The sequence below is a fragment of the Barbus barbus genome, assembly GCF_936440315.1.
Source record: "Barbus barbus genome assembly, chromosome: 27".
In the NCBI taxonomy this organism is placed as follows: domain Eukaryota; kingdom Metazoa; phylum Chordata; class Actinopteri; order Cypriniformes; family Cyprinidae; genus Barbus; species Barbus barbus.
This window is the reverse complement of record NC_136755.1, coordinates 6627238-6643246: the sequence shown is the minus strand read 5'-3', so window position 1 is coordinate 6643246 and position 16009 is coordinate 6627238. Positions and strand designations below refer to the sequence as shown.

Sequence of the window (16009 nt, the reverse complement as noted above, 5' to 3'; positions counted from 1 at the left end):
CCTGAACCAAGCGCTGAGATTCCGATTGGTCCAGAAAAAATGTCATTTATAAGAATTGTCCAATAATGGCCTACATGGCACGCAAGCCCACCCCCACCTCCCTCTCTTGACAGGCGCGAGCTCAGTAGAGATTCCGATCGGCCCAGATGTCAATTAACGCAAGACACCCCCCCCCCCCCCAAAAAAATAAAACCTCTCCGGTTCTACACGATTCACGTGAATGACCCAATTGACAATAAAAGCGGCGATTGTTGCCAAAAAGCAACAAGTTTGCAGGTATGAACTTAACAGACAATAATGATTACTATGACATTCTACAAATAACTTAAAAATACTAGCCATGTTCTTGCAGGTCTTGCCGGCATAATCATAGTTTAGCATTTCATCTAATCCAAGTCTTTCAATAAGCACCTGTACCAGTCACTGCAGTGCACGGCTAAACCAAGTGCACTAGGGTCATTCCACAGCCGTGTAGGGCATTATTAAATTGTCTTCATTTCATTTTAAACAAGATCTCATTTAAAATTGCTGATATACTTTGTCATGCCTAATTAAAAAATGAAAAGCAGTAACACTACTGACAGTGACAAATTTCATTATTAAATTAGAGCGTATATATATATATATATATATATATAAAAAATCTAAAGCTAACATTCAGATACCAAGAAATTAAAATTGATTATTTTATTATACATTTTTTTATATTATAATAATTTGATTATTACACTAAGGCCCTTAAGTGAGACTTTACGAAATTGCAGCATGTTGAACCCCATCATTTGGTGGTTAATGTTTTGAAAATATTAATATTTAATTAATTTATCATTCAAAGTGTTGATACATTTTACAGAAAAAAAAAAAAGAAAAAAAAAAGCTTCAAGACAATTTGAAAGAGGGTTGTTACTGTTAATTAAAACTAAAGCTACAAACCCGATTCCAAAAAAGTTGGGACACTGTACAAATTATGAATACAAAAGGAATGCAATAATTTACTAATCTCATAAACTTATATTTTATTCACAATAGACTATAGATAGCATATCAAATGTTAAAAGTGAGACATTTTGAAATGTCATGCCAAATATTGGCTCATTTTGGATTTCATGAGAGCTACACATTCCAAAAAAGTTGGGACAGGTAGCAATAAGAGGCCGGAAAAGTTAAATGTACATATAAGGAACAGCTGGAGGACCAATTTGCAACTTATTAGGTCAATTGGCAACATGATTGGGTATAAAAAGAGCCTCTCAGAGTGGCAGTGTCTCTCAGAAGTCAAGATGGAGGATCACCAATTCCCCCAATGCTGCGGCGAAAAATAGTGGAGCAATTTCAGAAAGGAGTTTCTCAGAGAAAAATTGCAAAGAGTTTGAAGTTATCATCATCTACAGTGCATAATATCATCCAAAGATTCAGAAGAGAATCTGGAACAATCTCTGTGTGTAATGGTCAAGGCCGGAAAACCATACTGGATGCCCGTGATCTTCGGGCCCTTAGACGGCACTGCATCACATACAGGAATGCTACTGTAATGGAAATCACAACATGGGCTCAGGAATACTTCCAGAAAACATTGTCGGTGAACACAATCCACCGTGCCATTCGCCGTTGCCGGCTAAAACTCTATAGGTCAAAAAAGAAGCCATATGTAAACATGATCCAGAAGCGCAGGCGTTTTCTCTGGGCCAAGGCTTATTTAAAATGGACTGTGGCAAAGTGGAAAACTGTTCTGTGGTCAGACGAATCAAAATTTGAAGTTCTTTTTGGAAAATTGGGACGCCATGTCATCCTGACTAAAGAAGACAAGGACAACCCAAGTTGTTATCAGCGCTCAGTTCAGAAGCCTGCATCTCTGATGGTATGGGGTTGCATGAGTGCGTGTGGCATGGGCAGCTTACACATCTGGAAAGGCACCATCAATGCTGAAAGGTATATCCAAGTTCTAGAACAACATATGCTCCCCTAGGGCTGGGTATCGTTCAAAAATTTTACCTTGAGTTCGATACCGGTACCTGAACGATACTTTTTTCGATACCAGTTTTATGAAATCAGTTTTAATAAGATTACATTATCTCAAAAAAATATTTTTTAATATTGATATTTATACAGACTCAAAGCCTCATCTCCTGAGCCACTGCACAAAGGAACAAAATATATCCAACACAATAAATAAATAATTTTAATAAAGTTCAAATTGTTTTCAGTTTACACATCTGTTAGGCTACGTTTACATTAGTGCATGTTCATTTTAAAACACATCATCACTTCTAGGTTGTTAAAGACTTCAAGAAATTTAAAATCTTCATCCACTTTCATAAGTGGGTGTTTTATTTTCTTTCACCATATGTTTTATTGTTATTAAATTCTGGTGTAGTATGTCTAATTATTTGAATGCATAAAAACAACTTAGTTTATTTAAATTTATTCTTAAAGGTTTTATTTTTCCTCAGAAATTCTGTGTTCTGTATCTGGTTTTCAAATGAAGACATAAAACATTAATTACATTTCTTTAAATTATTGAAAATCAAAGTTTATTTATTTTGGCAAACAAAGGGGGTTTACTATTAAAATAAAAAAAATGGAATAACTGTTGTGTGATAATTTCTAAAAAATAATAATAAAGTTTTAATAATTTTAATAGTAGCCTAGTAGTAGCAGTATGTACTGTCCGCTGAACAATATTAATTTATTTCTGCTGCAGTGTCTTCCAAGTGAAACCGAACTTTTATTTTGACGGGTTGTCTGGAATACCTTTACAGTTCTGTGTGTATATGATATGACGCAAGTTTTACTCGAATCAAACTGTAAAATGCCCATTAATTGACTCTCACAGCAGTTCTGGAGATTTTGTTCATGTGTTTATGTCCTCATTTAGTTAGGCTGCAGACGCTGAAATCACCGCGAGCGTCACGCGAGCTTCAGTCTGTGTGTAGAAAACAAACCGCGCGATATAGACAGCAGACTGCTCCGTGCGCTTTCGAAACGCTCTCGCGGATGTCAAACACTGATCAATCAGCACCGCGCCGCTTCTAGTCAAACACACCTAATGCTGCAGGCTTATTGGCTCACTGACGGTGATGAGATTAACCCCTTAGGTATCGAAATTTGGTACCGAACGACAAGACGTTTTTCGATACTCGGTGGTATCGAGGCAATTCGGTCGGTGCCTAAAAAGTATCGAACTCGATACCCAGCCCTAATGCTCCCATCCAGACGTTGTCTCTTTCAGGGAAGACCTTGCATTTTCCAACATGACAATGCCAGACCACATACTGCATCAATTACAACATCATGGCTGCGTAGAAGGAGGGTCCGGGTACTGAAATGGCCAGCCTGCAGTCCAGATCTTTCACCCATAGAAAACATTTGGCGCATCATAAAGAGGAAGATGCGACAAAGAAGACCTAAGACAGTTGAGCAACTAGAAGCCTGTATTAGACAAGAATGGGACAACATTCCTATTCCTAAACTTGAGCAACTTGTCTCCTCAGTCCCCAGACGTTTGCAGACTGTTATAAAAAGAAGAGGGGATGCCACACAGTGGTAAACATGGCCTTGTCCCAACTTTTTTGAGATGTGTTGATGCCATGAAATTTAAAATAAACTTATTTTTCCCTTAAAATGATAAATTTTCTCAGTTTAAACATTTGATATGTAATCTATGTTGTATTCTGAATAAAATATTGAAATTTGAAACTTCCACATCATCGCATTCTGTTTTTATTCACAATTTGTACAGTGTCCCAACTTTTTTGGAATCGGGTTTGTATTAAAAATAGATGAAACTAAAATAAAAATATTAGATAAAAGCAATTTCAGTTAATTGGCAAGGCAATATTTACATTTATTTTTCGTTAAGCTGAAGTACTAAAATTATTAAAACTGAAGATAAACAAAATTAAGGGTAAATAGAAATATAAAAAAGACAAATGCGCATAATAAAAATACTTAAACCTAAATCAAATAAATTTAAACAAAAAATTATATAAATAGTAGGGATGGGCGATATCTTATCGTTTGCGATATACCGTTGAAAATTCTCCTCACGATAAAAATTTGTCTCCTCACGATAATAACGATAAGTCTAGTTGATGACGTAGTTTTGTACGCGCCCGATTCACTGTTCACGTGCGGAGTGAAAACAAGCATGGCGGAAGGCGGACGTGAGGCTGACAGTGCGTTCACACCGGACGCGACTTGCGCGAATAAATCGCGCTATTCGCGCGTGGTTGGACGCGTGAACATTTTGGGTTTACTCGCTTCATTCGCGCGTGAAATTCACTGCACAAGAGATGCGAATTCGCGTCATGGGCGGGGCTTCTGCCAGGCGCACATGTATGACTGCCACAGAGAGCATAATATAGAATTTCGCTCTAAACGCTCAATTCGCGCTGCGTCATTCGCGCGAATTGCGCGGCAGGATGTCTATTCGCGTCTTTGCATTGACTTAACATGTAAATCATTCGCGCTTAACGCTTCAGTCGCGTCTGGTGTGAACGCACCATGAGGAGGAGCTTGTTGTTACGCGAGGAGCTACCTCCACAATTTGCAACTGGTTTGGTTACAGAAAATCAGATGAGGAGCAAACTACCGTAATATGCAAAGTGTACAGAAAAATGGTGTTTACAAAGAGTGGAAAAACGTCCAATTTGAATTTGACATAAAAGATGCCATACTTTTAATAGTTAGAAAAATGCCATTACAAAGGTAAAAACAAAAGTTTCAAGTTAATTACATTAATAATACTATATGAAATAATCTTAATCTTTAAAACTTAATTTATATATATATATATATATATATATATATATATATATATATATATATGTATAAATATATATATATATATTATCGTCATTTGTATCGTTATCGCAATAATTACCTGAAATTATCGTGATAAAATTTTTAGGCCATATCGCCCATCCCTAATAAATAGGTTAAAAAAAGTAATATATAATAATAAAATGAAATAGTAAATAATTTATTTTTTAAATACACAAGTAGCTAATATAAAATGTTAATAAATTCTATAAAAGTAAATACAAATTCTAAAATAACACTGATCTGAAGGTGTCACATTCATGCTATTAAAAGTTACTTTCAAATGCAATTATTTACAACGTTGATACGAGGATGTAAAGCATCCTAAGGGTATTTTTACGTGTATGTTTAGCTCAAGTGGCACAGAGGTCTTTAGGTCTGGTTTAATTCTGTACTTGAGTATGAAATTCACCTTAATTTACCTCCTGATAACCACTATAGGCTGAAGATAAAGAAAACAACAGCGGCTCAGAAAAGTTGTTACAATATCTAACGGCGTAAAAAAAAAAAAAAAAAAAAAAAGTGTTACTCTAAATTGCAGTTCAAAATCTTCACAAGTTTAAAAATGAGCCTTACCCATGGGAAAAGAGAGTCGGGGGAGGATATGAGGATGACAGCTGAGGACAGTCAGAAGAGACAGACAGGCACAGAGTGACGCTGAATACAACATCCTGATGGACAACCAGGAGGACAACCGCTGTGCACCACAGATGAGCTGAAGCCAAAGACTGGTCTATCTGTCGCTGTCGGGTTCGGCTCCTGTCCTTTCAACACTGAGTAGCCCACAGGGACACCACTTCAAACAGCCAAAGCAGTCTGCCGTCATCTCATCTGAGCAGAAAAAATAAGAGTGGGTTAGAAATCGGTAGGCGAGCACTTTAAGTCATCACTTCCTCTGAAGTCACCTCTTCCTCTTTCAGAATTTTGTATAAGCTTAAGAAACATTCAAGAGATTGCATACATCAGCACATGACTGAGGAAGGACATTTAAGTTACATTTTAACATTCATACGATTGAAAAAGAGATTGACCACCATCCAGAGAAAGTCAGTACAATGATAAAATGTAATAAGACCATGAGCAGTGCGGAGCAGAAACATAGCAATATGCTATTTTTTTCTATTTAATATAGGCATATCTATACATATTCACAATGTATAATAAAAACATTAAAATAACTTTGCAGTGGATTGGAAACTGGGTGCATGGGGGTTCTCTCGTCAGTGAGTGTGGGGCAGGAAATGGAAAACTCAATGGAGGTGAAGGGTTTTCAGGATAAATCATGTTGAATCATGCCTGATCTAATGACAGTTTGATGGAAATCCCTGTGAGGCAATAACAGAAACATGGTGACTGGTGTCTTGTGCTTGGGTAAACCAAGATTTACTAAACACTTGTTGACGTGAAATGCACTCTTGACCATCACACAGGGACCAATGATCCTGATCAATAACAACTCCCATATATCACAAAAAAGTTTTTACGTTCGCATGAGGTGGTTTTTCAGTCAATTTTTAAAAAGTAATATGTCGCAAGACTGCAATAGAAACCGTTTTTTTCGCATTTACAGGTCACCTGGTTTATGTAACAGTCATATGATCATTATACCCCTTTTTACAATATGCAATACATCACAGATCATTTATTATATCATTTTGAAAATGCCTATTTAGAGTGCAAGCAGAATCACGCCATTTCATGCATGTCTCTATAAATGCATCAGTTTAAACTTCTGATATTCGGTTTTCTGAGCGCACACATCCGAAGCACACGCACAGAAAGCATCAGTCACACGGCATGTGAGTACTAAACCTAGTTCTCTTTCATGTCTTATTGTGCTTAAACCAACAAATACATGTTGAAAACACACAGAAGTTACAAAAACAGTCAGTTATGTCTGTGAAGGTAAACAGCTGGGGAAGAAATTGCATATTTATATTAGATCTGTGTGGCATCAGTGTAATATACAGTAAATAAATCAATAAATCCACTGTTCTTTTGTCTCCTCTGAGGCTGGGACTCTAAACAGTGTTCTGTGCTCATCAGCGCAGCCAAAGACAGAACAGTCAGCGTGCTTTGCTTGAAATTCACCATGGCGTTAAAACTGCTACAGATTAAGGGGCAGTAATATTGTTAACCCAGTGTTTTACTGGGTTGTTCTTTTCACGTTTTCTGGGTAGTAGATGCACTGTAATAGCTTTTTTTAATCAACGTTTATATGCAGCTACTGATTCATAATCCAGTGGAATCAAATTCAGTGGCTAGTGTCTTTTAAACCCCAACTAAGCAAACCAAGAGGTGACAGCAGCAAGGAACCCATTATTGGTCTTTATAATATTCTGATTTCTAGATATAGCTCAGGTACATCCTATGTACATTTAATATTTTTTTTTCCCAACTGTTTTATCCGCCAGATTAAAATCATATGTCTGTACATTTAGCCTAACATATGAGTCACTTATATAATGACATACCCCTCCAAACCAATCTAAGGAATCATTCAACTGTGCAGCACAAATGGTAAGCAACATGAAAAAGATAAATACAAGCAATATTAATAGAGTATGAGCTAGGGCTGGGCAATCTGGCAAAAAAATTTAATCTAGATTTTTTTTTTAGAACATTTGACCTATTTTTAACTAGTCAACTTGAAAATTCTATTCCAAGTGCACCACGCCACCACCCATGAAGTTGTCAACATGTAAATGTTAAACAAATCACTTGTATATAGGGCTGGGTATCGTTCAAAAATGCTCGATATCGATATCGATGCCTTGAGTTCGATACCGGTTCCTGAACGATACTTTTTTCGATACCAATTTTATGAAAACCATTTTAACAAGATTACATTATCTCAAAAAACTTTGTTTTTTTTTTATTTTTCAGCTTGTTGACATGTATACAGACTCAAAGACTCATCTCCTGAGCCACTGCACAAAGGAACAAAATATAGCCAACACAATAAATCAGTACAAATAATTTTAATAAAGCTCAAATAGTTTTCAGTTTACACTAGTGCGTGCTCGTTTTAAAACGCATAGCTCAGACAGAATCATCATTTCCATTAATTTATTCTAGGTTGTTAAAGACTTCAAGAAATTTAAAATCTTTATCCACTTTCATAAGTGGGTGTTTTATTTTCTTTCACAATGTTTTATTGTTATTAAATTCTATGTTGTAGTATGTCTAATTATTTGAATGCATAAAAACTACTTAGTTTATTCAAATTTATTCTTAAAACAGCCTTATGAAACAAAATTTTACTATTAAAATTAAAACATGGAAATGTTGTGTGACCATTAATTAAAAAAATAAGAGTTTTAATAATTTTAATAGTAGCCTAGTAGTAGCAGTATGTACACTCTGCTGAACAATATTAATTTATTTCTGACGCAGTGTCTTCCAAGTTAAACCGAACTTTTATTTTGACGGGTTTCCGGGAATACCTATACAGTTCTGTGTGTATATGATATGACGCAAGTTTTACTCAAATCAAATGGTAAAATGCTCATGAAGTGACTCTCAGAGCAGTTCTAGAGCTGTTGTTCATGTGTTTATGTCCTCATTTAGTGGGACGGGAGACGCTGGAATGTCACACGAGCTTCAGTCTGTGTCAAGTAAGCGAAACTGCGCGATATAGAGAGCAGACTGCTCCGTACGCTTTCGAAACGCTCTCGCGGATGTCAAACACTGAACAATCAGCGCCGCGCCGATTCTAGTCAAACACAGCTAGTGCTGCAGGCTTATTGGCTCACTGACGGTGATGAGATTAACCCCTTAGGTATCGAAATTTGACGTTTTTCGATACTCGGTGGTATCGAGGCAATTCGGTCGGTGCCTAAAAAGTATCGAACTCGATACCCAGCCCTACTTGTATATCTGCAGAAAAATGCATAAACTACATATTGTACAAACTTCAGAAAGTCAAGGTACTTCAAATTCAAAATGACTGAAGGTATAACAGAAATAAACTATTATTAACTATAAATGTTCTGTAAAAACAACAGCAAAGTCACAATGATGCAAAATGAAATATCAGACATGCAGTAGTAGTCATAGGTTTTGTTTTTTCGCTTGCGCTTCTTTTCCATTGTTTTTTTTTTATGTAAAAATGGACGTGTTTGACTGTCGTGTTCCTCTCATGCATGAAAGGGCAGTCTAAACGCGTGGCGCTCAAGTTAAAAGAAGTTCACTCCCATCTTCTTGCATGTTTTTCCTATTCCACTGCCCACGTCGCATCTTTGACAACACAAAAGCGCATTGTGTGAGAACGGCGCCTCGCGATATGAGCGCATCACACGTGAGCCGTTAATCACGTGCGCCGACATGCGGTTGGATCGTTCTTTTCTCTTTACTGTTATCTTTGGTATATTATCAAAGTGTCTAATTCTGAGGTTTGGTATTTCTATTCAAAATTGTAATTCCTCAATTTCTAAAAAATAAAATCGTGGCAAAACATTAAATTCAAATTAATCTATAAAATCGGAAAAATCGTCCGCATAGAAACGTTGAAAGTACAAAGGGAAGAGATATTGATGCGTAGTGTATTAAATCTGTGCGTAAGTTTATTAAGCCTTTTCTTTGAACAGTTTTAAACCTCAGTAACTGTGCGCTCTTGAAGAGAGTTTGACTGTAGTAACCGAACGCGACACGCAGTTTGAATGCTGAATGGAGGATGACAGACAGCCGCGGCGGAGAGAAGAGTTTACCTGAACTTGAATTTAAAGACTTAAATATTCATCTGTACCTCAGATTAAACTATGGAACAGCTTCAGAACACTTGAAATATAGTGCACGAAAACTTTATGATGCTTTATAATGTTTTTGTGCCTTTCGTGGGGCTCAACAATAACACAGAATAGTATACGCACAATATCGGATTTGGATCAGTCTCGTCTGACCGATACCCGATCCGCAGAAAATGACCGTATCGGAGCCGATACCGATACCGATCCCGAGTATCGGATCGATGCATCCCTAACCGTCACCGAATTTCAGGTACCGATACCGGTAACGTACTGGTTAAAATGTGAGCAGTACCGAACCCTACCCCCAACACACTTCTTCTATAAAACAACCAATGCAATCCAAAGTCTATTCTCTTTAGATGGGAAGTCGTGGCCTAATGGCCTAATTATATACACTGTAAAAAATTTGTTGAGTCTACATAAAATAATTTGTTACCCCGGCTGCCTTAAAATGTTAAGTTTAGTAAACTCAAATAAGTTTAGTCAACTTAAAATGTTAAATTGTACTAAGTGACAACTTAGATATTTGTGTTGACTAAACTTACAATTTTAAGGCAGCCGGGGTAACAAATTATTTTAAGTTGAAAGCACTTTTATTTTTTACAGTGATAGGGTTTCTTTTTTTAAACAAAGAGGTTTATAATATTTGGTTATCTGCTATCTGGTCGCATTCATCTCAATGGCAGTTGCTTGGTTGGCGCATTCTGAAATTCTGTCATCTTTGATCATTGGCAGCCAGTTTTGTCCAGGTTTTTGAAACCAATCACCTGAGCCATAAAGTTACATGTAAATTCAAAATCATAAAACATATTCATTTTTATCACTTCTTTCCCACAACTTTCTATACATAAAGCAAAACTGTTCAAATTCAGTGATTAACTTGCTCACAATCCACTCACTAACATCCCTCTCTTTCTATATGGATCAGTGCTTCTGCCCTTGCAGACTGTTTCAAAATAAAATACCCTTCCAATTCGCATATCATCGAAAATTCAGAGTTTCCCACTTTGCTCGGAACTCAGAATTAGAGCCTTGCATTTCAGCCCGGGCCCGACGGCCCCGACTTTTTTACGCCTCTAGGGCCGGGCTTCAGGCCAATTTTCACGTCATAGTTCAGATGCGGGCTGGGCCTCGGGCCTGTTTTGGGTTTCTCCTTATTTTTATATTATAGACATCCATCGATTAGTGAAGAAAAAAATTGCCGTGCTGGTGGAAACAACAAGACCGTGCTGACGCGACTGAGAGCAGCTCGATGGTGTTTAGTGTCCTGCAGCAGCAGCAGGTGCGCAAGTGACTTCAGCGCAGCTGAATAGTTCTGCGTTCAAATGCACAATAAGCTAAAGCTTGCTGCAAAATCCCAGCAAACATAACCATGAATGTGTCTGCGGGAAATAGTAAGGAGATAATTGAATTATTTACTAATAAACGAATGTTTTCTGAGTCTGTGTAGCAAGGATGAAGTTGCTGATCCTGACTCGCCGTCTCCTCATTAGACGCGCCTTTAGAGAGAAATGCATCTTTATTGATTATGATTACGATTATAATAAAAAAGTGTTTTTGTTTTCGATTTTTTTATTTCGTTAACTGATAATTTAAAGCTTTCTATAGATATATTTATCATGTCTGTGAGGCATGTATTCGTTCAGCTTCGGTTCATTTTTATGAAGCGCTCCTGTTCAAAACGCGACGGCAGAAAGCACATCACGTTTGTTTTCTTTGTTTTATAAAAGAACTACCTTTTGTTGGTATTGTGAGTGCACACAAATACAAGTAGACCCTTTACAGGTCCGAATGATGTAATACTCCTACCTTTATCAAATAAATAAATGACGGCGTAGGCCATTTTAATTTGTTTCCACTGAAAGCAATCCAAGTGTTTGCGCTGGTGCCTCCATGTCCTGCAGAGCACACTTTAGCTTCCACTCTCCACACAAACTTAGATATAGGCTAGCGCACATTATTATTATAGCGCAGGTTTAACATTTAAACATTGTTATATGCTTGAACTGTTTTAGTATATCTATAGATTTTATTTTAGGCAAGTCATGATGATATGAGAAGGCTAAATTGATCAAACATAGGCTATGATCAGCTCATGCCGCTGGCCGCTTGGTCGTTACTTTAAAAAACAAAAACTTAACGAACAAAAATGCTCCAAACGTTTTTCTAAATTAACTTAATAAAAAAATTAAACGAAATATAATAATTGTGATAATTTTATAATTATTTTAATAGCCGAAACAGTAGTATAAACTGTTTTAGGAGAAGAGGGGACGGGGGGACGGGCTCGGGCCGGTAATTCTGATAAGCTGTCGGACGTGGGCCGGGCTAGGGCCTGAGCGTCTCGGGCCAGGGCCGGGCTAGAGCCTAAATGTAAGGCCCGTGCAGGGCTCTACTCAGAATTACCATATTTCCAACTCCACTTGAAGGGTACCTATAATCCACTTTGATTTTGTTTGTAAATGATAGTTTAAGAAGAAGAATGTTTCTCTAAAATACAATTTTAAAAAGACAGTCCTGAAGATTGCTGTCAGAGTACGCTTTAGCAAAACACTAAAAACCTCTGCCATTGTCCATGGACAAGTTTCTGTAATTGGTTTACACACAGAGCCAGAAGCAGGATCAAAACGGTACAAAAATATCTACACCACAGTCAAATTAGGGACTGTCGTGACATACATTTTTACCCGGCAACAAAACAGAATTGTAAGAATGTCGTTACAACCAGTTCATTTTCCTAAATCCCACTTTACAGGTGGCCATTATGATCACACAAGTTTGCTTTACTCCCTAACTTTAACCCCTAAAGTTGCCAATAAATTATATTCAGCATGTCTATAAATCTGACACCCTATTCTGTTGCCTGCTATAAATGCACAGGGCCTCGTTTCAAAGCGCTTGAACGCTATTTATAAGAAAATTGCGCTGAAACAAAGGAAGCCACAGTCATTTTAATATAAAATGCTAAAACATTCTGTAAGCAATTGAAGTCAGCCGACAATAACACGTGCAAAAATGCCCTCAGCCACTTGATAAATAATACACAACCCCCCCGTCAATGTTCATGTCAGGATTGCTTGAAAGGTGTCACCTCTAGTCACGCAAGCCTGATAAACAAACTTTACATCACAAGCCGCATACTCCTGGCCTTTCCATTCCTCGGCCTAAACATACATCGACACCTCTGCCATGCTATACAGAACTTCAATGACAAGCTTTAGGTGCAGAAACACACACAAGTTCTCCAGCAAAGCCCTGTACAGTGTCAAAAAGAGTTTAAAGATGAAACAACAGCTCATTTAACTGAGAGGGTTCCTCTTTTTGTTTACCGTAAGATCATTTGATACTTTTCACATCCATATCTGTTTTAAAAAAAAGGATATGTAAACTACAGCCTCTCACCTATTACTTGAAGATGTTGTTTCACATTTTGTAAACTTCCCATATGTAGGTCCTTTTTAGGACAAGGATTTGAGAACCACTTATAATGAATGGACATCTCTGAAGTACTAAAAAACATGCTTCATTACTCTTACAGCTGACAAATCATATGGCCTTAAGATATTATATTGCAGGAACTGTTGCACTGTTTTACATTAACAATTGACATGTCCCTAACATCCAATCAGGGACATTTTCCATTGGAAATATTTCCAGGGAAATACCCCAGGGGAAAACGAGCGATAATCAAAGCAGGTCTGACTGCTCAGAGAGAATCTGACCTTTGAAGAAGAGCAAAGAGTGGAGGCTGAAATCAAGTGTCAAAATGTTTCGGGGACACTATACTGTCAAAAAGCACCGTGTTTTGGATGAGACGTTAAACCGAGGTCCTGACTCTCTGTGGTCATTAAAAATACCATGGCACTTCTCGTAAAGAGTAGGGGTGTAACCCCGGTGTCCTGGCCAAATTCCCTCTACTGGCCCTTGTCTATCAATGCCTCCTAATAATCCCCATCCACTTGATTGGCTCTCTCTCTCTCTCCTCTCCACCTGTAGCTGGTGTGTGGTGAGCGCATTGTGCCGTCGCATTATCCAAGTGGATGCTGCACACTGGTGGTGGTTGAGGAGACCCCCCCCCCCCCCACACACACACACACACACACACACACACACACACACACACACACATGATTGTAAAGCGCTTTGGGTGTACAGCAATACACAAAGCGCTAAATAAATGTATCATTCATTCATCCATGTAAACAAGCTAAATGTCATTTTTTTGTGTTTTATTCTTATCTTATATATATATATATATATATATATATATATATATATATATATATATATATATATATATATATATATAATTAGCTTTCCATCAACTCATGAATCTCGGTTTGAGAAACCATGGATATAACCCAATTAATAAATAAGTACGTATACATAAGTAAATAAGCAAGCAAAAAGCAAGTCCAGGTCTCATTTCTTGCCAAAATCAACAGAGAAAAAAAATAAGAACAAGCACATTTTATCTCCAATTAATTATTCTCATAATTGTAATGCATCCTCAAGTTTACTTGTACTGCTCCCATTACTGTCACTGTTAATTCTCATACATGTAACAGAGTAATTTTACTGAGCAAAAAAAGGCCTATATAATGTTGAAATATATAACATAACAACAAATAATACCATGAGGTATTAATATATTTAAATACCGTTTGAAAATGAAAAAAAAAACAAAAAAACAAAGAAACCTGACCTTTTCTTTGCATCAAAATAAGGAAAATTGAAGAGAAAATAAGCTTAACTAAAATTGAGAATTATATTGCAAAGCAAAAACTATTAATGAGTCTAAAAAAAAACAGCTTGATGGGGAAAAAACAGCCATTGGCATCAACACAAGGCTTACGTGAAGAAGCAGAAAAATCTGCCTCCGGAAGAGCATTCAGCGATACCTTGAGGAAAAACCGGTGATGGCATTTGCATGCAAGCAGGTAACACGTAGCAAGTCCGTGGAGGAAAAGCGATGAGTCAGTGAAGGAGAAGAAAATTGCTCTCCCAGTGAAAGCTTTCAATTCCCATGTGCAGTTGCCATGACTACAGCTGATGTGATTACCAGGCAGCAGTGATGTTATGAGGTGTGCTGCTGATGCACTATAGTATAACGCTAAAAGAGTCATGTTAGGAAGCCCTGTGAGAACGCCACATAATTTTAAAAGTGTTTAATGAATAGAATCCAGCAAACAAAAATAGCCTGTGAAACAGCTCTGATGTGTTTCGAGACAGGAATGAAAACATGAGCAAAGAAAGTGACTAACACCAACACAATCAGCACAGCACAGGTGATAATATTCAGAGGACAGGTAGATTTGATCACTTTCAAATTAGTTTCACTGGATGACAAAATACGCAGCTGGAGCTTCTTCTGACATGACTTAAGGTGTTCCAGCATGACCACAGGTGTAGTTCATCCCATAATAACAAATCACACTCATGATCTTGATTATACTCATTACATTATTTTTGCATTTTGCAAACCTCTGTATGATCAAAACAGAGTCAGTTTTTCACTGACTGGTAATTCAGCACTGACAGGTCAGGTAGGTACAATTGCAGTATAACTACCTATTAATGAACTGAATTAATAAACAAGTGCATTACTGCAGGTCCAAGTAACAATATGCATGAAGACATCAGCCTGATATTCAGAACTAGCACCTGACACATGACTTTATAAAGGTAATGTGAATTTATACAGGCCTATGCCTTTCAAAACAAACTTGATGTGCTCCTGTACCTAAATGATGTATCTGCTGTGTACAAGACCTGAATAATTGTTAGTTTAAGGCACAAACACGGCATAATAGACTCTGCAAGCACACATTACAACAGAACAAGCAACTTAACCAGGCAAGACTGAAAAACACAGAGACATACAGAGCAAAACAAGTGTCTCTCTCGCGTTCTCATAGTTTTTTTTAGACAAAGTTTAGTGTCTACACGGTTAACTGAACACACATTCATTAATCCACCACAGTCAATGTTTGTTTCACATTGCACAACTCAACTCTGCTTGCCCTGATTTGGATAACCGTCCACGCTCTCCACAAACATACTTCTCTATCAGTTATTGCCCCACTACAGTACTTTTTGGATTTGCTCATGCATTTTTTTCTTCTTATTGTAAATGAATCCAATTATTTCACTTCGTTAGGCTGTGCAACGATTTAACGCTCGTAACGTTACTCACATCAAACATGTGCTTCTCCGGGGTCTGTTATGATAGTCCTCCCTCCGTCTGTTTCTGAATACGAACAACCCCCAAACTAACGTTACTACTCGAAGAAACCGACAATCTGAAGCACCGTCTGTGTTTAGTGACAGAACTCGCTCTTTCTTTTAACTGTAGCTCGTCCTCCTGTAAACGCGCGTCTCTATTGTGTCCACGCTGTTGACGAGTAAACGCCGTTTTGCCCACGAGACGAGAGACAGTC

The 16009-nt window shown here is 37.5% G+C and overlaps 1 protein-coding gene across 2 annotated transcripts in view; it reads right to left on the bottom strand.

Annotated features, from left to right (window-relative positions):
- sema4ab (sema domain, immunoglobulin domain (Ig), transmembrane domain (TM) and short cytoplasmic domain, (semaphorin) 4Ab) overlaps nucleotides 1-16009 on the bottom strand; it is a 67727-nt gene extending 51718 nt beyond the window's left edge. Inside the window, exons 1-2 of one of the 2 annotated variants that reach the window (XM_079380388.1) lie at nucleotides 15766-16009; nucleotides 5398-5652 (exon numbers count right to left, since the gene is read on the bottom strand). In XM_079380388.1, coding sequence (XP_079236514.1) covers nucleotides 5398-5491 — 94 coding nt within the window. In that variant the 5' untranslated portion in view covers nucleotides 5492-5652; nucleotides 15766-16009. The remainder of the gene's footprint in view (nucleotides 1-5397; nucleotides 5653-15765) is intronic. The other variant, XM_079380387.1, reaches the window with a different exon arrangement.